We start from the raw sequence: 20,411 nt of genomic DNA, 5'->3' as shown, positions 1-20,411 counted from the left end.
CTTTCTCAGGGGGAGACCCCCAGGCCGAGGCGCAGAGCGGAGCTTCCAGCTGGTGGTGCAGGAGCTGGAGGTGCGGTGGAAGTAGTGGCTTAAGGACCCCGCGCCTGCACTGAAGCTATTAAAAAGAGGCTTGAATCGATGGGAGTGCGGGCCTGTCGCTGTTCCCTGTGGCCAAGGCGCCCGGCGCAGCGCTGGCAGCTGCGGATCCGCGGGTACTGGCCTTAGCTGCTCAGGTCACTGAGAGCAGAGAACAGGACATCCCCCTGCTACTTCTGAAGTTGAAGGGTAATTAGCACCATTTTGAAAATAAAAGGATGAGATATAGTGAAATATGGATAGTCCTTCTTCCTTCTGCCTCCTTAAATACAGGTCTTTCTGAATATTTCTGGTAGGGTTGGGAACTCTAAGGTTGATGATAATGTAGCTTTTCCTGACAGTGGTATTCAGTGGCATTTGGCTTGGCAACAATAAAGAGGAGGAGCTGGGGAGCAAATGGAGAGGAAGTCCTTTCTCTCTCTCAGCTGTCACCGTGTTTGTAAGATCTGTGCTGATGTGGGCGAGGATCTTACACTTGTTCAAATAATTTCTCCCAGTGCTTTTGGGTAGAGAGCCGGAGGAGTCGTCAGTATTCAATTTTTAAGTCTTAACATAGAAACGCAATCTCGAGCTCCTACGTGACTCCCCCTGTCTTTCCTTTTGCCACATAGCCACAGCTTACAGAAACGGTGGAGACAAGTTAGGTCCTGTTCTAAATTGGGATGTAATTATAAGGAAGCTATATGTTTCACAGTGGTTGTGGTTTTATCTGGCCTAGGAAATTCATACAAATGGGTTATATCCCCAGTAATGTATGTTTTAATACTAAGTGTGGAATGAGAAAATGGAAACCTAAGTTTAACTATTCTTCCCAATTGTCATATAATCTAACAAATAGGTTGTAGTTGTAAGAGTGAAAAATGCCGACAAAATATTTTATGCTGTTTTTAGCACTTTTAGAATTACCTTAATCCTGGCTCTGTGTACACATATACCTTTTACGTTTTGGAAAAAGAAAAAAAAATCCATCATGTACATCAGAATCTTATGCTTCTCCTTGTCTCTCTCCTGCTTTCTTCCCACAGGAATTTTAAACAGTGCTTCCTTGAGATGTGAAGAATCGAAAAAAATTAAGCAAGATATATACAGTTATCTTACTCAGCACTGCATGCTGGTCCTTAGACAAGACCACTCTCAACTGCATGGAGGCTGGGCTACTGCTGCCCAGATAGCAGAGATACTAAGGTGAAAAAAAATTGCTAAGAATTTTTCTTCTTGTTTTTTATCTGGGCTTTCATCTTGCTCTTCTTGTTTTCAAGCTGTAATACATTGGCTCCCATCCAGAACAAGGCCTGTTGTTCAGGAAAGGCCAGGGTTAAAGTGCAGGGAGCAGCCAAGAGCAGAGGGGTCAGGCATAGCCTAATTGGTCCTGTTTAATTAATTCAAATTGTGTTTCATTGAGGTGGGTAAACTGTTTGGTGGGAACAGTTTTTGTATTGGTTTTACCTTTTTTTGTGAACAGTACTCATCAGTGTCACAATTCTTCCCCAGTACTTGCTAATTTTGAGTTGGAGTTATTTTTAAAAGTTTGTTTACTTAGATTTCCTCTTGCAAAAACCTTCATCCTGATTGACTCGCAGCTTGGCTTGACTCTATTTAAATATCTATTTAATATGCCTATTTTAAATATCTATTTTAAACATAATAGAGGACACAGTTCATACAGATTAGCTTGATGTAGTGGTATTGTGAGAATGGCATAATTAAGTTTAATTCATAGCTAGTAAATAAGAAAACTTTAAACTCAAATCCCCAGTGATCCAATCTCAATTTTCAATGTCAGGAAAAATAATAACTTTTAAATTTTCCCCAGGTTGTCCTTGATTTTGGCTTAACTAGGGAACAAAATTCTAAGGCATGAAGCAATTAGGCAGCCATCCCTTATTTATGCCATATCTGCAGTATGAATTTTTAATGCCAGGAATTTCACTAAGAGATGTCAGATTTATCACCAGAGTTATGCGATACTTAAATCATCCCCTATAAGCTATTTCAGTTTGCAGAGAAAACTGGAATTTATTTTAGCTATACAAATGTCCATTGTAACTACGTGAATCTCAGCTTCATGCCTAGAATTTACTTTCCAAGGGCTTTGGTAACAAAGCTTTACATGTGTGCATTCACAAAAAGCTAACAAAGCCTAGATGTCAGAAAGCAAAATTCATAAAAAGTTGTGAAGACTCTCTTGTCGCACTGGCATCAGTGCGGAGTACAGAATTGAAAAACCTCCCAATTGTAAAACATGTAGCTTCTTGTAAAAAGTCTTCCAGAAATGACTGACATGCTTGCAGTGAGTAAAATAAGAAAACTGAGATCTGAACAACTGATTTCTAGCCCACATGTATTCCTCAGTTAGAGGAAAGTTGTAGACAGACTCACTGAAGACTTTGTGGTAAGTAGTATTTTTTTAGACATGTTTTCACTGACTTATCCGCACCCCCTTCATCACATTTGCTCTCTCAGGTTTTTGTCTACCTTTCTATTTTGCCTTTTTTTTTCCTTTACGACCATCAGAGCCCTTTCCTAGCATGTGGAATGAGCCTGAATGGATCCTGTGAAGCTAGAGAAGGAAGTGCCTTAGAGTTGTAAACTGAAACATGCAGTCTCCAGCCTGCCAGTGATCCCTCTTCCTTTTGAGGCAGCTACCTTGGAGCCAGTCACAGCAGTTAACTGTTGTTCAGTGTTGAATTGTCCCATGCCAATGAAGCATTTCTTCTCCAATGACGTGACATTCATTCAAAGCTGTTCAAACGGGGCCCTCGACTATTCAAGTTGTTTTTTTTTTCTTTCCATTTCAGTCATTGTTGTGTGGGACTAGAGGTGAAAGAAGATCCTGAGGAATTTTACAAGAAATTTCTTCCTTCAGCTATAGATAACCGGCTGTTTTTGGGAAGACGCTTGCAATCACAGTTTGTCCAAGCAATCAAGGTATTTAAATTTCGTCGTTAAAAGAGCAGAGAATCTCTGTAAACTTTCCAAGGTTATGTATTGTGTAAGTAGGATATTATTCTAGGGACACTGTATGATGAAAATATATTTTCCGGAAATTACAGTAGTTTTTCTTATGCCTTGGAGCTTTGCAACTGAAAGCTGTCATTACGGAGCATTCGGGCCATTACATGTGCAAAGCTAGTTTGTTTGAGTAGGTTTGTTTAGAGAGTTTGGCTACTACTTTTCACAAGTTTTAAAGGTGGGGGGGAAAGGAATGCAATTATAAGTAGGATAGAAGAATTAGTGCAGTTGTATAGAAAAAAAAAGCACCTTACAAAAGGCAGCATCCCAGTCACGGTAGTGTCTTTTAAACTTTGCATATAATTAGTTCAGTCTTTGTAAGGTCTCTGTTCCCACTGCTTGATTCAGCTTTACGAAAAAAGTTTAGGAAGCCTTAAGACTGTAAATCAGATTTGTTGAAGGTTGTTTTGCCATACAATTTCTGCCACAAAATTGGCGAAAAATTTTAAAAATGCTCACTGCTTGTGAACCTGCACGTTGGGAACCCGAAAAGCAGACTTTGTGAATTTGTAGATTTGAACACTTTCTCACATTTCTCTCCCTCTTTGCAGAGAAGGGTTTTGCCCAGCTAGGTTCCCTCATGCTTTTGAAGCATTCTGAGTTCCAGAATCAGAAGAAAAAAAAAAACAAACAAACTATAAACAAAACCCACAAATAATTGAAATAACCAACCTCATGGATTCTGATAGTTTCTTTTAATATCCCCGTTTCCCCCTTTGTATCTCATTTCTTGGCTCACTGGCTTCTTGCACTTAGTCAAAATTTTCCTATGGAGTATTGTGCTGGGCACCACAAACACAATTCTCAGAAAGTATCAGTAATGTATTTTCTGTTTAGAAGTGCATTTAGTGCTTCAGAAGAAAGCTTCCTGAATGACATTCCAGGAGACTCAAGTCTTATCCACAATATGTAATTTCCCCCCCACTTTCTTATTATGTCTCAGCCTCCCATGCTACTTGAGTCATGCTTGTGGGCAAAGATTTCTTTTGAATGCAAATGCAGTCTGCATTATAATTAGTACTTTGGCTTTTAAACCTTGTGGTCTCAGAAGTGACTGGGCACCCAGACTCTGTGCTTGCTCAGTGGAACTTTGGAAATTCCACTCTACCAGTGGAGATTAGTAGTTTATTCTGCCCTCGTTTGCTTTTTGCACAAGTCTTTGAAGTCAAGGGAAGCACTGAAATAGCTTTCAGAAACTGAAGTATTGACAAAACATAGAACAGATAATATTACAGCTTAATTTATAACTGATTTTGCATCTCTCATTGTCAGTAAGAACCAAATACAAAGTTAAACCATAACTGACAACTGGGACTAACAGCACAGATCTAGGAATAAGACTTTCCTGAGTTTTATTTGTGGAGGCTCAGTTAACGTGGGAGATATCAGGCCAAGTGCTTTATAACAACATTTGTCAGTGATGTAGTACTATCAAAAGCCCCTTTGCTGTCCACACACCAAGATTTTAGATTTCCAGTGGCCTGTGGCTCACACCTGGAATACAGACTTTAGACTGTGCGTGTGTATGTGCATTCACATATTAAAACCGGGATTCTTCCTGGTCATTTTTGCCAGTCCAGGGTTATGACAGGCAAGCACATAACATAGTCTGTTTGGCAAACTGATCAAACTTCAACTTAATAGTGGCTTGGTGTTTGCTCCCAGACCTCCAACTAGGAGGTGCTTCTGAAGCCTCCCCATGCCAGTTTTTAGGAACCTTTCCCATTTTAACTATGTCCTTGGCCACTTTGTACCCTTTTTTTCCTGTGCTTTAGGCTTAAGTAATATATTTCCCACTTTGTGGATTAAGTCTATGATACATTTGTACTGAGCTGTTATTTGTCTCCTTAGCCCTCCTATGCTATCAAATATTTTTTAAAGAGTAAACAAGACTTCTCTCTCCCTGTTATGATTTTTTTCAAGAGTGGGTGCTTTTATACTAAGTTTAGATTTTCTTGATTTATCTCTGACCTTGAAGGACTCGCAAGTTATTTTTTTGACTGGTTCCTGCAGTTTCACCGACATCATCCATGAATTTGGTGGAGTTTTGGTCTCCAAATCCCTGAAGCATACAGACCTTCCCACTACATCAGCCTGAAGCCCTCAGTCAAGATACCTACACATGCTTTTACTGACTTTTCTTTTGTTTAGGATGAAGACAAGACCTTTTATGCTGATTCCAAACAGTAACTGATGCCATCTGCTGGCTGTTCCGTGGGCATATTCAATTAGCAGCGTGTGGTAAGGGAAAAGTAAACCCATAAAACACCTAAAAATTTATTTATGGCAACTACAGTTATCAAGAATCACTCTTAAGCTAATCTCCATCTATTTTTCTAAATTGGAGTAGATGTTAAATCAATCTCTTAAAGTGGTCCATTCAGCAGAAACAGCAAATATCTAAAATGGAAAGATCCACTAAAGGGAAATACCAAAGAGTTCCCTGTATAGTCTTTCAGAGACAAACATTAAAAATGTTTTCCTGTGATTTCCCTTTGTAATTCTGTACCTTAAAAAAAATCAGATTTCTTTTTTTTCTGATGAGATCTTTTTACCTGTGCATGATTAACAAATGCAGAAATTTGACCAGAGCACATTGGCAGTCCTGAAAAGTGGATAGACTTCAGAACAGATTTCTGAAGTTGTTGCCATGCCAGGAAATTTTAAAAATACCTAATAAACTTCACTATACACTTCTGACTAGAATAAGCTTTGGATTAGACCAGTGTTAATCACACTATTTTAAAAAGCAGGTTTTTTTTTCCTAATATAGAACAAAAACCTAAGGATCATAAGATGTATAGCTGAAAACACACACAGCCAGAAAGTGTACTAAATATATAGACAGTAATACAGTGTAATAAAAAAGATGGTGCTTTGATGACATCAGTGGATTTCCATTAAATAAACCTGGTGTAACAGACTGTCAAGGTTGAAGTCCTTATCTTCTCCAGATATTGTTGCCCCAGTGATAATTCCTCTGTTGTAATAAGAAGCTGGTACTAGTGTAACATAAAAGGTTTTAAAGCTTTTATTGCATTGCAACACCAGTGCCTGAGGGATAGCCAAAGGCACAAAAACAGGGCTTGGCATGTTTTTTGGGTGTTGAAGTAGTTTACTTATTCCAGTAAGTTTCAGTGTAAAAATTATAAAAGAGGGAGTTTGTTCCAGAAACAGTGTCTGGTTTTACTTGCTTTGGCTTATGTTCCATAATGAAGTTTATTTGTTTTATGGTATTTAAGTCTGGTTCTGATTGCGTGATTTCTTGTTTGCTTGCTTTTGGGGTTTTTTGCAGTACTGCAGAATGATCACTTCCTGCAGTTGTTAATAGCAGATGATGTCGAAATAGGAATTATAATGATGTCTGTTTTACACAACATTTTGACGGTCAATAGGTTAGTTGTTTTCATATCACTGATTTTTCTGAGTTTTAATTTAAAACTCAGTTCATTACTACTGAGTAAAATTGAACTTTTTCATATACAAGAATTGTTGTGGGCTGTATTTTTTCCCAGTCTTTTTTGTAGAAATAGGAAAACCAGCTGTTGTCTTTTATCTTATTGTTAAATTGCGGGAATGGGAATCAGTTGATTGAAACAGTAGTACTGCCTGGATCAGATTGCGGGTCCGGCTAGCTGGGTACATTGGCTTGCTGCATGCCTGACATGTCTAAAAATAAGTCACTGTTAAAAGGTTCATAGTTTGTAATTAACACTTCCATTCTGTCCCCCCCTGCCTTTTTTGTTTTTCTTCTTTTTTAAAGTTCTGTTTTGCTTCAGGTGGATGAAGAGACCCTCCACTCTGTTTTGGATGAACTTGTTTATAAGCTTTCATCTACCACTAATCCTGTCATAGGAAATACTGCTACAAAACTGCTGTTGTCGGTGGCAAAATTTTACAAGCAGCTTGTGAAGTTACTCAGAGCTCGCTACAAAGGTTTGTAAATATGCATGGGGCCAGTCACTCAGTCTCCTCTTACATTCACTGTAAAAGCACAAAGACGTTTTTTTCCCATCTCGGTTCAGTAACTGTCCAATACAGATGGAAACTGCAGTGCTGTGGTGTTTTATTTTTTCTCTTCTCTTCTGTTAATTTTGAGTGTAGTTTACGGTGCCATGTCTCTTTCTGTTTCTTAGATTGTTTTTCTTCTGTCACTTCCAACCTGATGAGCTTTACTTCTTTCTATGTGATGCTGTGCATATTTTTTTCTGTGCAGGTTAGATATTGAGAGATCCTAGTAGCAGGGTGCCTGTATTGTCACGTAAGAGCCGTGTGTCAGACAGCTGCCAGTGTACTGAGGCTTGCTTATCCAAAAGTATGGAAGTTTTACTTAAAGCCAACTTCCGACCCTGGCTGTTACATGTTTGCTTGTCTGATAGGTGCTGTTCTGTTACTGAGGAGCTGACTGTCTTTTGATATCCAAATGACTGGATTGAACTCTTTCCAGGAATTCGTGAAATGAGTTTATTGTTTTGTGTTAATGCCTTTAGATGAGGAGGCTGAGTATGCATATAATTTGCTCTCTGTTATGTATTATTTAATGAAGTGTCTCATTTATTGTCTCTGGAGGTCCAGGAAACCCCTTTGTCCTCTATGATGCCCATGGAAACTAAGAAAGAGGCTTTGATGTTTGCCAAGTCTTTTATATTCTGGATGTTATTGATGGTCAAAACTACTTGTGAGCAGCCTCAGTCCTTGGGGACAAGGACAGTAAGAAGTGCGTATACTAGACAAAAAGGTCCAGTTCCCTTTTTTTTTTTTATGCTTGTGCTGGCTACTTACTGGGCAGTACCAGCCAGATATATTTCTGGACCAAAGAGGCTTTGATGTTTGCCAAGTCTTTTATATTCTGGATGTTATTGATGGTCAAAACTACTTGTGAGCAGCCTCAGTCCTTGGGGACAAGGACAGTAAGAAGTGCGTATACTAGACAAAAAGGTCCAGTTCCCTTTTTTTTTTTTATGCTTGTGCTGGCTACTTACTGGGCAGTACCAGCCAGATATATTTCTGGACCAGATGGGCAGTTTTGCCACCCTTTTCCCTAACGGACTTTACAGAACTGAGAGAGGAGGGCTTCCTTTTGGTATGAAATCAAGTATAACATGCCTAAGGCTGGTACCACACAGCAGATTCTTGTGAAGCTGCTGTGATGGTGACCATCCCAGCTATAGAATGCTGGCTTGTGTGAAGAGGTGGAAGTCTTCATGAAAGATTTGTACTTTATTTTGATCTAGAATCACAGTATGCCACAGTCATTTAGGGACTCTTCATCTCTCTACTGTGCATGTTTCCTGTTTCCACTATGAAAAAAAAAACTATTTTCCTCTATTTTTTTTAAAGTTAGAGTCGATACATTAGTTTTCACTCGGGCTTTAGAATCCCTTAAGTAGTTTGAGGAGCAGAAGCAACAAAGAAAGCTTTACAGTGTTTCCACCATCTGGCCATCTCATTGAAGTAACTCGGCTTCACAGTGGCTCAGAGCCGTTGGCAGTATGAGGTACTTCAGTGTAAGCTTGCTGTCAGTAAAGGCAACCTGCCGGAGGTGAGGACATCACCTGAACCTCACAGCTCCAAGACTAGCACAGTCTTTACAGCAGGTTTCCAGGAGAGTCTGGTCTTTGTCTGCATGGGTTGACACATCTGAGAGGCACCCCTGAGGTACTCCCTCTCAGGAGCTGAAAGGTGCATATGGCTGTGCAGTCTGTACAGAAACTGGCAAATGGTTGCATCAGACCCGCAGGACTTCTGTGAGGGAACTGCCTTGTGTAGCCAGGCTACGTGCTTTTGCAGAGCTCAGGCCGCCTTAGGGCACCCGCTGACTCCATTTGGAGTCTCACCTGGCTCTCTTCTGGTGTTTAACCGTCATTGTCTTTCCAAAATGGTGCATGTGTGATAGAACAGAGATGCCTTTTCTGTTTGCATGAAGGATTTTGTGCTCCATATCCAGATCCTGTAAGTACATATGGGTGCTGGAGTTGCCCAGTGTATGAATACGCTTATGGACAGTGATTGGAAGATAGAAAAGTTCCTTGAATCTGCAGTTCTTCAGGAGGCTATCCAAACATGTGTGTACTTCCTGCCCTCTTTCCTTTTCCCTCCAACTCTCTGATCAACTCTCAAGCTCTAGGATTTGTCAGATCCAAAGCTAAAAAGCATGTGTTACTGTCTACTTGTGTCCTGTGCAGAGCACGGGGAGTGTGTGTGTGTTGTAGGGGGAGCACAAGTGTGCCTTTGAGCTGCTGCGAACCTAAAAAGCTATTTTGTCTTAAGGATTGGATGGACATGTACTCACAGTTAGACTGTGCTATACAGATAAAACATCAAAGGACTCTGGTTATAAATAAATAAATTTTATTATGAAAAATGTGAAAGCAGTGCTAATAAAACCTAGCACTTGCATGGTGCTTTACATCCTTTTAGTACCTTACAATGACTTACTGATAAGACACTGAAAGTATATTGATAGTTTAAGTGCCGGTTATGTAGGTAGACACAATAGATAGTGACTTGGACATACAAAATTACAGCCACTGTATAATACTTCTCTATGATGGCTGGAGCACCAGATATTCATTGATAATATTCTGCATTGAAACTCAAAGATGACTGATTATGTTCAGCTCTAGTGTTCCTTTGCACGTAGAATAAATTTGATTTTCTTGCGTTGAAAATTGTTAGTTTGAAATCCTGACAAGAAAAATTCATCTTAGTGGTGTCACATGCTGCTTCTCTCTCTTAGGATTAAAAGGGCTTTTAAGTAAAGAGTGGACCGGTAAAGGATTTGACAGCGATCTCAGTCAACTCTTGGACCTGCTATACCTGGAACAATCTAACGGAAAAGGAGAAATGCAGGTGCTGGACTTTAATAAGACTTTTGTATGTGAAATCCTAATTACATGTGGTTTATACATTTATGTAATGGATTTACTCTGTCACTTTGCTGATGTTTTTCAAAGCCTTTGTTATTTTTTCACTGTATTAATGGATTTTTAAATTTCCTATTTATTAATTTTTGAAGACATGAAGAAATTGTCCAGTGATTAAGGTGTGGGACTGTGACTTGAGAGATTGACTTTCTGTTTTAGATTCACCATAGATTTGTATACAACTGTAGGAGAAAAAAAATTTGGTTTTCTAACTATAAAACAAAAGTAACTGTGTCTGCTTTTCTCACATCAGTGTTACAAATCTAGATCTCTGAATTCTAGGCAGCATTCATATAGAATTAAGTCATGTAGAGAAAATGTTCAATAAGAGCACCTTCTGGGCTGTGTTCCCAATAAAAGAGACGATGTGTGTTTTACGAACTTCATAACAAAATTTTACAGGCAGGTTTCTCGGAGACAATACTTTAAAGGAAATCAGAGTTATGTTTGTAGACACCTGCTTACATCTTCATCAGAGCAGGGTGTGTTGTGGTTGTGTTCTGGTTTTTTTTTTTCTTAAATCCATTTAAGAATAGAATTTTTTTTCATGTTTGTTGCATTTCAGTGACTTCTAATTGTACTGCAACTGTAACATTTTCCCTGCTGATAATTCTCCAAACTTGTCTTCCTGTCCTCTCTAGTTGTAGGTATTTTGAATGAATCACCATGTGAAATACCAAGTGCTTCAGGTGTTTTAAATACAAATTTCTAACATTGATTAATGCAGCTAATATATATTTTGTATTTGTGCTTTAGATTTATTTGTTTACCACAGAGAGCATCAATCCAGATGATCAGATTAACTGCCTTTGGAGCAAGTACAGGGTTCATGATAATAACTCTTTTATAAGACCTTAAATTCCCCAAGCTGTTACAAATACTGAATTTTGATGCATTTGAAAACTGATGGGTTTTGGCCAAATGTTCCAAATATGCAGGCAGTAATAAAGTGATTTTATATGCAGAGAAAACATTCTACCAACTGCTTTATTGATTTCAGAGGCAGCATCAAGCAGCTTGTATAATCCAGGCTACGTGGAGGGGATTTCAGACAAGGAAAAGGATGAAAAAACTACTCCAAGCAGTGATCACTTTACAGAGATGCTTCAGGTAAACAGTATGGCATTGTAAAAAGCACTAAAGAGAAGAATCTGGTAAGAAGGTTTGGTTTGTTTTTTCTTAGGTCACAAAGTGACAGCAAAAATTTAGGTCATCTAATCCAGTGTCCTGTTTGAAGTAGGGCCAGCCTCAAAATGGTATCTGGCTGCTCGAGGCTGTATCCAGTTCTGGAGGTCTTCCAGGATGGAAATCCCACTATCTCCACTTGGTCCCTGTCCTGGTGCTGAATGACTCACCTTGTGAAGAATTCTTCCATTACAGCCAGTGGGAATTTTCTTGTTGCAGCTCTTTACCACTGCTCCTTGTCCTTTTTCTGTGCATCTCTAAGAGTGTGGCTCTGTCTTCTCTATAACATTTCCTTTATGTAGTGGAAGACAGAAATTTGATTTCTTTCCCTTCCTTGAGGATGAATAAACCCATCTTGTTGCCTGCCTTGGATATCGTATGTTGCATAGCCCTAACTGGCTCTGTTTGGACAAGCTCTATCCCTCCTGTTTGTCAATATCTGTCTTCTGGGGGGTGGCGGGTGGCGGGGGAGTAGAGTGTGGCCAACATTCCAAGTATGCCCTCAAGAGTGCCAAGTACAGTGAAACAATGATCTTCCTTGACCTGCTGCCTCTGCTTTTGCTAGTGCAGCCCACTATGCAGCTAGCCTTTGTTACTGCCAGGACATGCTACTGGCTCATGTTCAACTTGTAGCCTACCAGGAACCCCACGTCCTTGTCATTGGAGCTGCTGTCCAGGTAGTCAGTGCCCAACGTGTCCTAGTTCATGAGGTTATTTTCTACCAGGTGTAGAACTTCCCATTTGAACTTCATGTGGTTTCTGTTGACCCATTTTCTGTGTTTGTGGAGGTTCTCCTGGGCATCAGCCCTGCCCTGCATGGGAGACTGTGATTGACAGCTTTGATGAAGTCAAGGAAAATTACATCCACTGCTCTCCCCTCATCCACAGAGCCAGTCATCTCATCACAGAAGGCAGTCAGGCTGGTCAAACGTGATTTGCCTGTGATAAAGCTATGCTGGCTATTCCCATTCACCTTCCTGTCCTTCCTGGAAATAGCTTCCCTGAGGATTTGTTCCCATGTCCCAGGGCATAAGTTTGGACAGACCAAGAGTTCCTTCATCTTGAAGATGCCTTTTTCCAGTCAGGTGTTATTTCTGAAACATAAAGGTAGTGTAAGGCCAATATGAGCTGTTTCACTACAGATTCTTTCAGGAGAAACGTACAAACAATGTGCTTTTCCAGCAGTACCAAACTGCCGCTTCTGGTGCCAAAAGCTCCAACTGTCCCTTTCCCACCTGCCAAACGGCTCCATGAAAAAGCTTACTTCTATGATGCTTTTATATGTTTTCTGTGTAAAATTTTATGACAAAATTATGCAAGCCAAAATCATAGCCCAGAAAACTTGGATGATGAGCTAAGACATAACATGGTAAAGCAGAAGGGAAACGGCGGCAAGGTTATTGGCAATCAACAAGCTACTTGACTTTCTTGTGTCGTATTTTCAGTATTGTAAGCATTAGTGCGTGCCTTTAAAGTAGTTCTTGAGTAATTTAAATGGACTTCTGAATGTGTTTGTTTAATATTGAGAGGAATGGAAATGTATTAATATCCTTGCAGTTGTGTGGTCATGGCTCAGTAAGTCCCAGTCTACTGAGTAAATATAGTAACTGTACAGCTCCAGTGCTGTTTTTTTTATGTCTAGGTCAAAGCTGCAGTTAGTGTTATGCTGAAAAGTAGTGTTTGGAATACTGTAAGCGTGACTTTAGAAAAGCTTTCAAGAGAGCTTTTTAGTTTTTAACATTCAGGGCTTGGTTATATTCAAAGATTTATTTTAGAACAAGTGTGGTTAAATGCTGCTGACGTTGAAACTCTAAACTTGGCTCACCTGCAGCTGCAGTGGAAGATCTTAAACTCTGCAAGTTATAAACTTCTGAAACTGTGGTTTCAGAAATGTCTCCTTGGTGAATATTAAAGCCTGTAATCTCTCCCTGAAGTTAGTTCAGCGTTGCATAGCTAATTGTAGAACTGTTAAAAAGGCAATAATTTGTATTAATCATGCATCAAAAATCAAAGCATTTTATAGATATAAAGAGATGATCAGAGGAAGGCTGATCTGTGTCATGAACTGCCAAAGGAAGCTTGGATCTTACTTTGTGTGTGTTTTGCTTCTTTTCAGAGGCATTTCCCTGTCACAGTGTCGTCTTATGCAGACAAATATGTCTTATCATTAGGAGGAACAGAGAATGAAGAAGAACATGTGTTGTGCAGACTACACAGGATATAATCCATATCAAAGAAACCTTTAAATACCTGACAGATATTTTTGGTAGTTTCACAGATGCACATATGAGAAGTTCATGAAACATTCTTTTAGTTTTCCACCTAGTGGAGCTGATAAAAATTTCTAGAGAAAATTATTGATAGTTTTATCAAGAAAATGTCATCAGAAGTCCTGTTTGATCCTGTGATATCATTCTGCTTAGAAGTATAATATGTACCTTACTGGATTAAAAATGCTAAGATTTACAGCTCTAGTTCACAGAAATGCATGGGATGAAAACTTCTGGTTCCCTTGAGACCATTTTGATGTAATCACGTGTATCATGATCTGTCTCTCTAGGTAGATGTGTGGGCATGCTTCAAGTCTGCATTACTGTCATAAAAGGATTATGGTTTCTCAGATTGTGGTGGAGGCTGTTTTATCAGCTAGGGCCAGATCTTTAAATCCAGAGCATCTCTTTTACAAAATAGCTTCCATCCCATCTTTCGTCACCCAGTTACAGAGACTGACGAGAAAGTGTGGTTGGTGGAATAGTTACAGCTCACTTTATACTAGCAATGAGAAACACAAATAACTCAATAGTACTGTAAGTCTAAAGGTATGTGGTATGCAACAGTACCAAAATTGCTGGACATGAGTTCTAGTCTACGGCCTTTATTTCCCCTTTCTGCCACCCCTTATGCCTGTGCTCTGTCCATTTGTTCTCTTTCCTAGTGCTTAAGGTTCTCCTTTCATTGTCCCTGGAAAAGTGCTAGAGGAGAGCAGAACTCAGGGCTGTGGGCCCAGTGGGGGGTGCTCAGGTCCTGAGTGGGCAAGTGATTTTGCTGCAATAGGAGGAGTCACATCATTACCTCATTACATGGTGAACTCATAAAGTCTCAAGCGCTAAGACGAGAAGAGGTAGTGAAGGGAGGGGGAGCCCTAGCTCACAGCTCCTCATGCTTCACCGAGACGATATCCAAGTGCTCTCCATAATTATTATTATCTATATTAATACGTTAGTGTATATATAATTGATAGACAGGCTATTATTAGCTTAAACACTCCAGGGCCAGTTACAGAGTTTTCAGTTGTCTCATCTGTGAAACATCTACTGGGGCTTTTCCGACATCTAGCACAGCGGGGCAACATCCTAACATCAAATTACAACAACTAGTGTAGATTAAAAAGAATTTGCAATAAAATTTTTTCCTAGTGTTCTGTTAACAACGGTGATTGAGAAAATGTGTCAGTCTGTATATCCTGGAGGGGAAAAAAAAAAAAAAAAAGCCTCCAAATTTAAGAAGCGAGGCTTAACAGCCAGCATTCTGATCTACTCTTGCAGGCTGTACAAAAATAATAGTGTATATTACGGAAAGCAGGTGCCCTGCATGCTGATGATGCACTGGAAGAAGTGCATACTGGAGCAGATGGCTAATGTTGCTTTACCTCTTCCTTATATGATGGAATCAAGATTATTGTTCTAGTTCATGCTAGCTGTGAATGTCCCACATGGAGCATCATTCCCTTCAGGGTCCTTAGAATTTTTTTATCCTAAGTAAATATATCCCTTGATTTGATAGCAGATTGAGTGACTGTCTCAGAATTTTTCATGGCTATAGATAGTGTGGCAATTTGTCAGCTTGCAGGTGATTTCTCATTCCTTGGTGTGGTCCTGCAGCCAACAGCTGGTATGGCAGATTATTTTGTGGATGTCCTTCCTCAATGCTGGACCATTTAACACAAAGAGAAAGAGAGATACGTTTAAGAAATGTGCAACTTACGCTAATTGTTAATGTATTTGTGTATTGCAGAGCTAAACGGGAAAAGGAGCTGCAGCATTTAGAAAAACAGAAGGAAGATGTGGCTCTAAAACTGGAAATGCAACTTCAGAAACAGAGGGCCATGAGACTCTTCCATGAACGACAGCTGGCCTTACTGGAAATAACCCATGCCAGTATGATTTATATTAAACTATATCAGAAGATTAAACTGTCTGGGTCTCCTTAAGAACAGTTTCCCCAAATATATTTCCTAATCTTGCATGTCCGTTTGTGCTGTAGTCCTACCATCTCTTCTCCTGGCCCAATTATCTGACAGAGAATGTGCTAATTCTGCAAGGGCTCAGTAACTACTTAGAAAGATCTGCTGCCTTCAAAATGGTGCAGGAGAAAGGGATACCCAGTTTTCTTGTGTTACAAGGCCCCATTGTAGCTACAAGTCTCTGAGACATGGCCCACAGCTAGGGGACCTTGGATGAACAGGGGTTTTTAACTGATAGCACCCAAGTTTTTTTTTGTACTATCTAGTTTGAGGATTAAAAATGCAAATTGTTAAGAGATCCCAACCCCCAGTCTTACAACTGGATTTTTGTTACATTTGTAGGCCAGGTAGATAAGTACCTGGAGGAAACAGAGGACAAATCAGCATTAACTATCCAGAGATTCTGGCGAGGGTATAGAGTAAGAAGACATTTTCATCAACAGAGACAATCTCTTAGGGAGTACAAAGCAGCTGTCGTCATCCAGAGAGCAGTAAGTATATATACTTTGCTCTGACATCAGATAGGACTGAGTGGATTATTGCGATGCCTCAAAAAGCTCTGTTTCTTCTCTTACTGTCGACGTAGCCAAAATTTATTAAAAATTTATTCAGGGGATGATAGTCTAGAGCCAGAAGTTGCTTAGATGTGTTAAACCTTGCATGGGTTACAAAGCATGATACAGCCTTGTAACTAAAATATAAGAGCTGCCACTTAGAAACCTAAGGTTCCAATTTCACCACACTGCAGATGAGTCACTAATTTATTATGCGTGTTCTTACTTACTATTTAGTATGCATGCTGGCCATTGTAAGTTGTCTTTTTAGCATCATAGCTAAATTTATGCTTTCACAGATACAGTACTGAAACATTTTTCTTTCACTGATGGATTAGAACCAAAGTGAGAAGACAAACTTCCTGTCTGTGATTGTCATATTCTCATATGTTCTTTACAAAGGCTTGTAAATTCTTGGAAAAACGAAGAAGGAGGAGACTTCTCTCTTCTTGGAAAAATCCCAAGGGACTGACTGATGAGCAGAGAGTGGCTTTGCAGCAGAAAGTGGATGACTACATCAAATTGCATCCGGTCTGTTTCTTAGTCATTTCATAATTCGCATTAATGATGCAACATAAAATACTGTAGGGATTAAATATATTCAGCTTCATAAATTCTGATCAAGATAATTCGTGTGAGGCATGCATATATTAACCCTGCATATATTAACCCCTGTTGGAGAGCAAGGTACTAGGATTCTGGGGATTTTAACCATTAATCTAATAAAAAAGGTCAAAGCAAACTGTAATTGGAAAATTTATATACTTGATGATGGATAGTTTTGGAGAGAGCTGCAGAGGAAGCAAAATTATTAAGTTAACAATTAAGAACAGCATTTACATTCCTTGTTTAGATATCATTCTGCCCCCAAAAGATTTAAAATAACCAGCTCCTAATGGTAATAAACTGTTGTTTTCTACCAGGCTTCCCAAATGTCAGAAGAAAAGAGTAAAGAATTACATATGCAGGCCCAGGAAAAGCTGGCACAGTTCCTGTTGAGGAGCAGACTGGATCAGAGAGCAGCACGGCGGAGAGAGATGTTACTGGCTCAGGTCAACACCGATGTGGAGCTGCTAATGAGTATGTGACTGCTCTGGTCATAGTTTTGATTACCGTTTAGATTAAACTAATTTAGAGAGAAAATTAGAGGGAACAGTGGTAAAACCTCATTTCAAAGCTGAAGTATCTTTCTTCCTTTGCCATATGCCTTACCTTGAGATTCATGCTTTGTTAGAGATTATCCAGGTGTTGCTCTAGGTTAAGTATATACACCTGCTATTCAAGGAGCAGCTTATTCTTCTGCTCTGATATATTTACAACAAAAGCAATGGCCCTGCAAAAGGCATTAAAATTTCTAAGGGGATCTCACACACTCTCTTCTACATTTGTTTTGCTTTGTTCTGTTCTCTTGTATTGGAAGTAAGCTGCTGGTTGAAGTGCTCTCACCTCTTCCAGGTAAAGAGGGGAGTCTTTGAGCTATGAATTCTGAGTCATGTTTTCATTTTCTCTGGCCTGACTTTATTTGAAACAGAATTCACTATTGTGCTATCTTAATTCCAGACAATTTGCCTGGAGTGAAAGAGCGAGAATAGCAAACTGCAGCCACCAGAGAGCACCCAAGCAGGACAAAATTCAGCAAGTTACTGAATTCCATTACTTAGTCTGTCACGTGTTGTGTCACTGCAGCTCATCGCTTCCTGACCAGGCAATCAGCAGCATGCTCTTACACTGTGCTGGGTCCCCCGGGTGGGCAATATGCAGTGTTGCTGCACCAGAGGGGTGGAAACACTTCACTGATGTCACCCTTCGCCAGGGGCACTGATCCAGCAGTAGCGACCAGGAGCTCCTCTTTCTCTTAGTTCATAGTTTCACAAGAAGTCATTTTGGTGGATGCCACCACTCCATCTGAATGAAGTAGTCCTGCCTTCCCCCCTTCTTCTCCTTCCCGTACTATGTACTTATTTTGTCAGTTTAGACTTAATTTGGATTGCTTCTCCAGTTAGGTTTATCATGCAGCCGTAAAATGCCACCGTGGGGAAAGGAGTGACCTAGGACAGTGGGAAGTGGGAGGCTAGTGCTCCTTTTTTGTTTGAAATACTCGTAAATTGCAAACAAAATACAGAAAACTCTTTTCGTTGTTCTTACAGATGCTCCACGGTTAGCAGAGACCACAGAAAAAGACCTTGATGTCTTTAGGAGTCGATCACTTCCTGTAGCTGCCAAGGCAAGACAATCCCACAATGCTATGCTGAAATATGCTTGCTGGCCATGGTGGAAGAAGCTTGGAGATGAGTTTATGGAGGATGATGTCATTCCTGATGATGATGCCCTAAATGCAGAAATGGGAACTCTATTTATTGGTGGAATGAAGTCCGTTTAGGTAACAGGCAGAAGAATTTCTTACTCAAACAGACTCATACCTTGCACTATGCATTCACTTGGGTGTGTTTTGAAGGAAGGAAAACACTTGAATTGTAAGACAAAGCAGTGAAAAAGACCAAAGCGTTGTTTTAGTGCATTTTACTTATCTTATTAAGAATCTTTTCCTGTACATCAATAGTTAGATCCTACTGATTGTGCTGTTGCAAATAGGATTTAAATACTGTAGTTGTAAATTAGCATATTTTGTAATTTATGTCACTTTAAAAGTAAGTTCATAACCTTTGGCTTTTCAGTTCTTATTCACACTCAGATGTGTAAAGAATCACACCATTGGAAAATCCTGGGCTTTTATAGCAAAACATTTGTTCAGGTGATGTGCTCTGAGATAAAGATGGGTTCAGAACAAAGGAAGACATCAATAAGAAGTCAAGCAAGCACTAGGGAGGCTGGGTGCTTACGGCATGGTAGAAAAGTTAACTCCAGTCAGCACAAGCAAGCTTGGCCTGAGGAACCTCCGCCAACCTCTTGAGAGCAACAAGGGAAAAAGCAAGGGGAGAAAAAAAAAATCAATATTCTTGGATTATATGCATTTTCCTTTAAAAGTGTGCAGTTCTTTCCACAGCCAGTGCAGTGTGCATTCTAATACGGGGGCAGTCCAGACTGTTATATGGGACTGTAACCTAAGTCTGACCATCTGGACAATCAGCTCCGTCTTCTTAAACCATGCAGATGCTGTTTGATCCAGAAAGGTCTCCAGCACAGGGCCTCTGCAGTCACTGTGACCTGGTACACAGTAAAAACCTACAGTCAAGGGCTGAAGGCTGACGCTTTCTGATGTGCCCAGAAAGCAGGGGGAACTCAAGGCTGCAGCTAGTGCTGTAGGCGTCTACACTGTTTTTTAGATGAGAGGCTCAGAGAGTTTTCAGAATTAGATCTTGCCTCACTGCAGAGGAGGAAAAAGCGCAGTGATCTCTGCCAGTTGTATGTGGGCAGCAATACTGGTTCAGCATATTTGTTTTCCATTCTCTCTAGAAGGTTTTGACTTGTAATTTTAGTGGAGATGAATGGAAAACAAATAAATAGAAATAGTGGGCAGAAGCCCAAGCCCATTCAGATGCAGTCGATACATTGAAATTAATAATTGGACAGCTGCCAAGAGGAAGAGCTGTACTCTGGGTTAATTTTTTTAACAGAGCTGTGATTTGGAAGGCACTGAATTGGCTCTCAGTTCCTTTCTTGGAGAGTTAACTGCTGGAACAATCCATTAAGCATTTGCCAGGGTACTTGCATGTGTTTGTTGAGTTACTTACTTTTCTGCACAGCCCTGCTATTAGTTTTAGGCCATGCCCGTAACAAGACAGGTGCCCTACAGCCACCAGAGTGGAGGGGCTCTGGAGCAGTCACCAAGTGCTGGAGGGGATGGAACTACCCCTGAGCAGCTGCCAAGCTTTTGTTGTTCATCTCTGGATGAACTGCAGCAAGCCAGCTGTTCCTCACAAATACAGGAGTCCTCTGTGCACATCATAGTCCCCTCGGCCTGGCAGCCACTGACCCAAACTATTTTGAGACAGCAGCCTCTGCTGTTATGATTATTCCTAATCACCGTCATTATAACTGCTCTTTAGCACAGGGGGACTTTGGCAAAGGTGCTTTGCTTAATGTATATGATGTAAAGAGATGAGCCCCTCTGGCCAGTATTAAATTCCAAGTGAATTATAGAGCCATCTTACCACAAAGCCGTTTATTGTAATGGAAATGGCCTCTGCCACTCACTGCCATTGGAGTGGATAATGAACTCCCCCTTTGGAATATGCAGTTTGCTGGATCAAAGGGGTTTTTAAGTGAACAGAGAGCCTGGTGGAAGGTGCAGTCTTGCTGGAGGAATTCAAGTTGCTGGGTCATTTATTCCCAGCCCAGCAGCACAGATTCCTCTGCCCCACCACTGCCCTGATAAGTAAAAATGCCTCTTCCTTTTGCTTGTCACCAGGAGATCTTGGTCATCTCTATTTTACA

At 40.2% G+C, this 20,411-nt stretch overlaps 1 protein-coding gene across 1 annotated transcript; it reads left to right on the top strand.

Annotated features, from left to right (window-relative positions):
* Positions 1 to 176: 176 nt before the first annotated feature.
* On the top strand, positions 177 to 18,396 carry IQCB1 (IQ motif containing B1; the record flags this gene model as incomplete). The annotated part of the gene is given in 13 exon segments (XM_010086098.1): positions 177 to 285; positions 1,122 to 1,281; positions 2,895 to 3,040; positions 5,260 to 5,349; positions 6,404 to 6,503; positions 6,872 to 7,044; positions 9,848 to 9,960; positions 11,035 to 11,144; positions 15,234 to 15,376; positions 15,805 to 15,953; positions 16,419 to 16,547; positions 16,940 to 17,096; positions 18,164 to 18,396. Coding segments are annotated over 13 exon segments (1,812 nt in total), but the record flags the coding sequence as incomplete, so codon positions are not given.
* Positions 18,397 to 20,411: the final 2,015 nt, after the last annotated feature.

This window comes from Pterocles gutturalis, unplaced genomic scaffold (genome assembly GCF_000699245.1).
Source record: "Pterocles gutturalis isolate BGI_N339 unplaced genomic scaffold, ASM69924v1 scaffold47375, whole genome shotgun sequence".
Classification (NCBI taxonomy): Eukaryota; Metazoa; Chordata; class Aves; order Pterocliformes; family Pteroclidae; genus Pterocles; species Pterocles gutturalis.
This window is presented reverse-complemented; position numbering and strand designations above follow the sequence as displayed.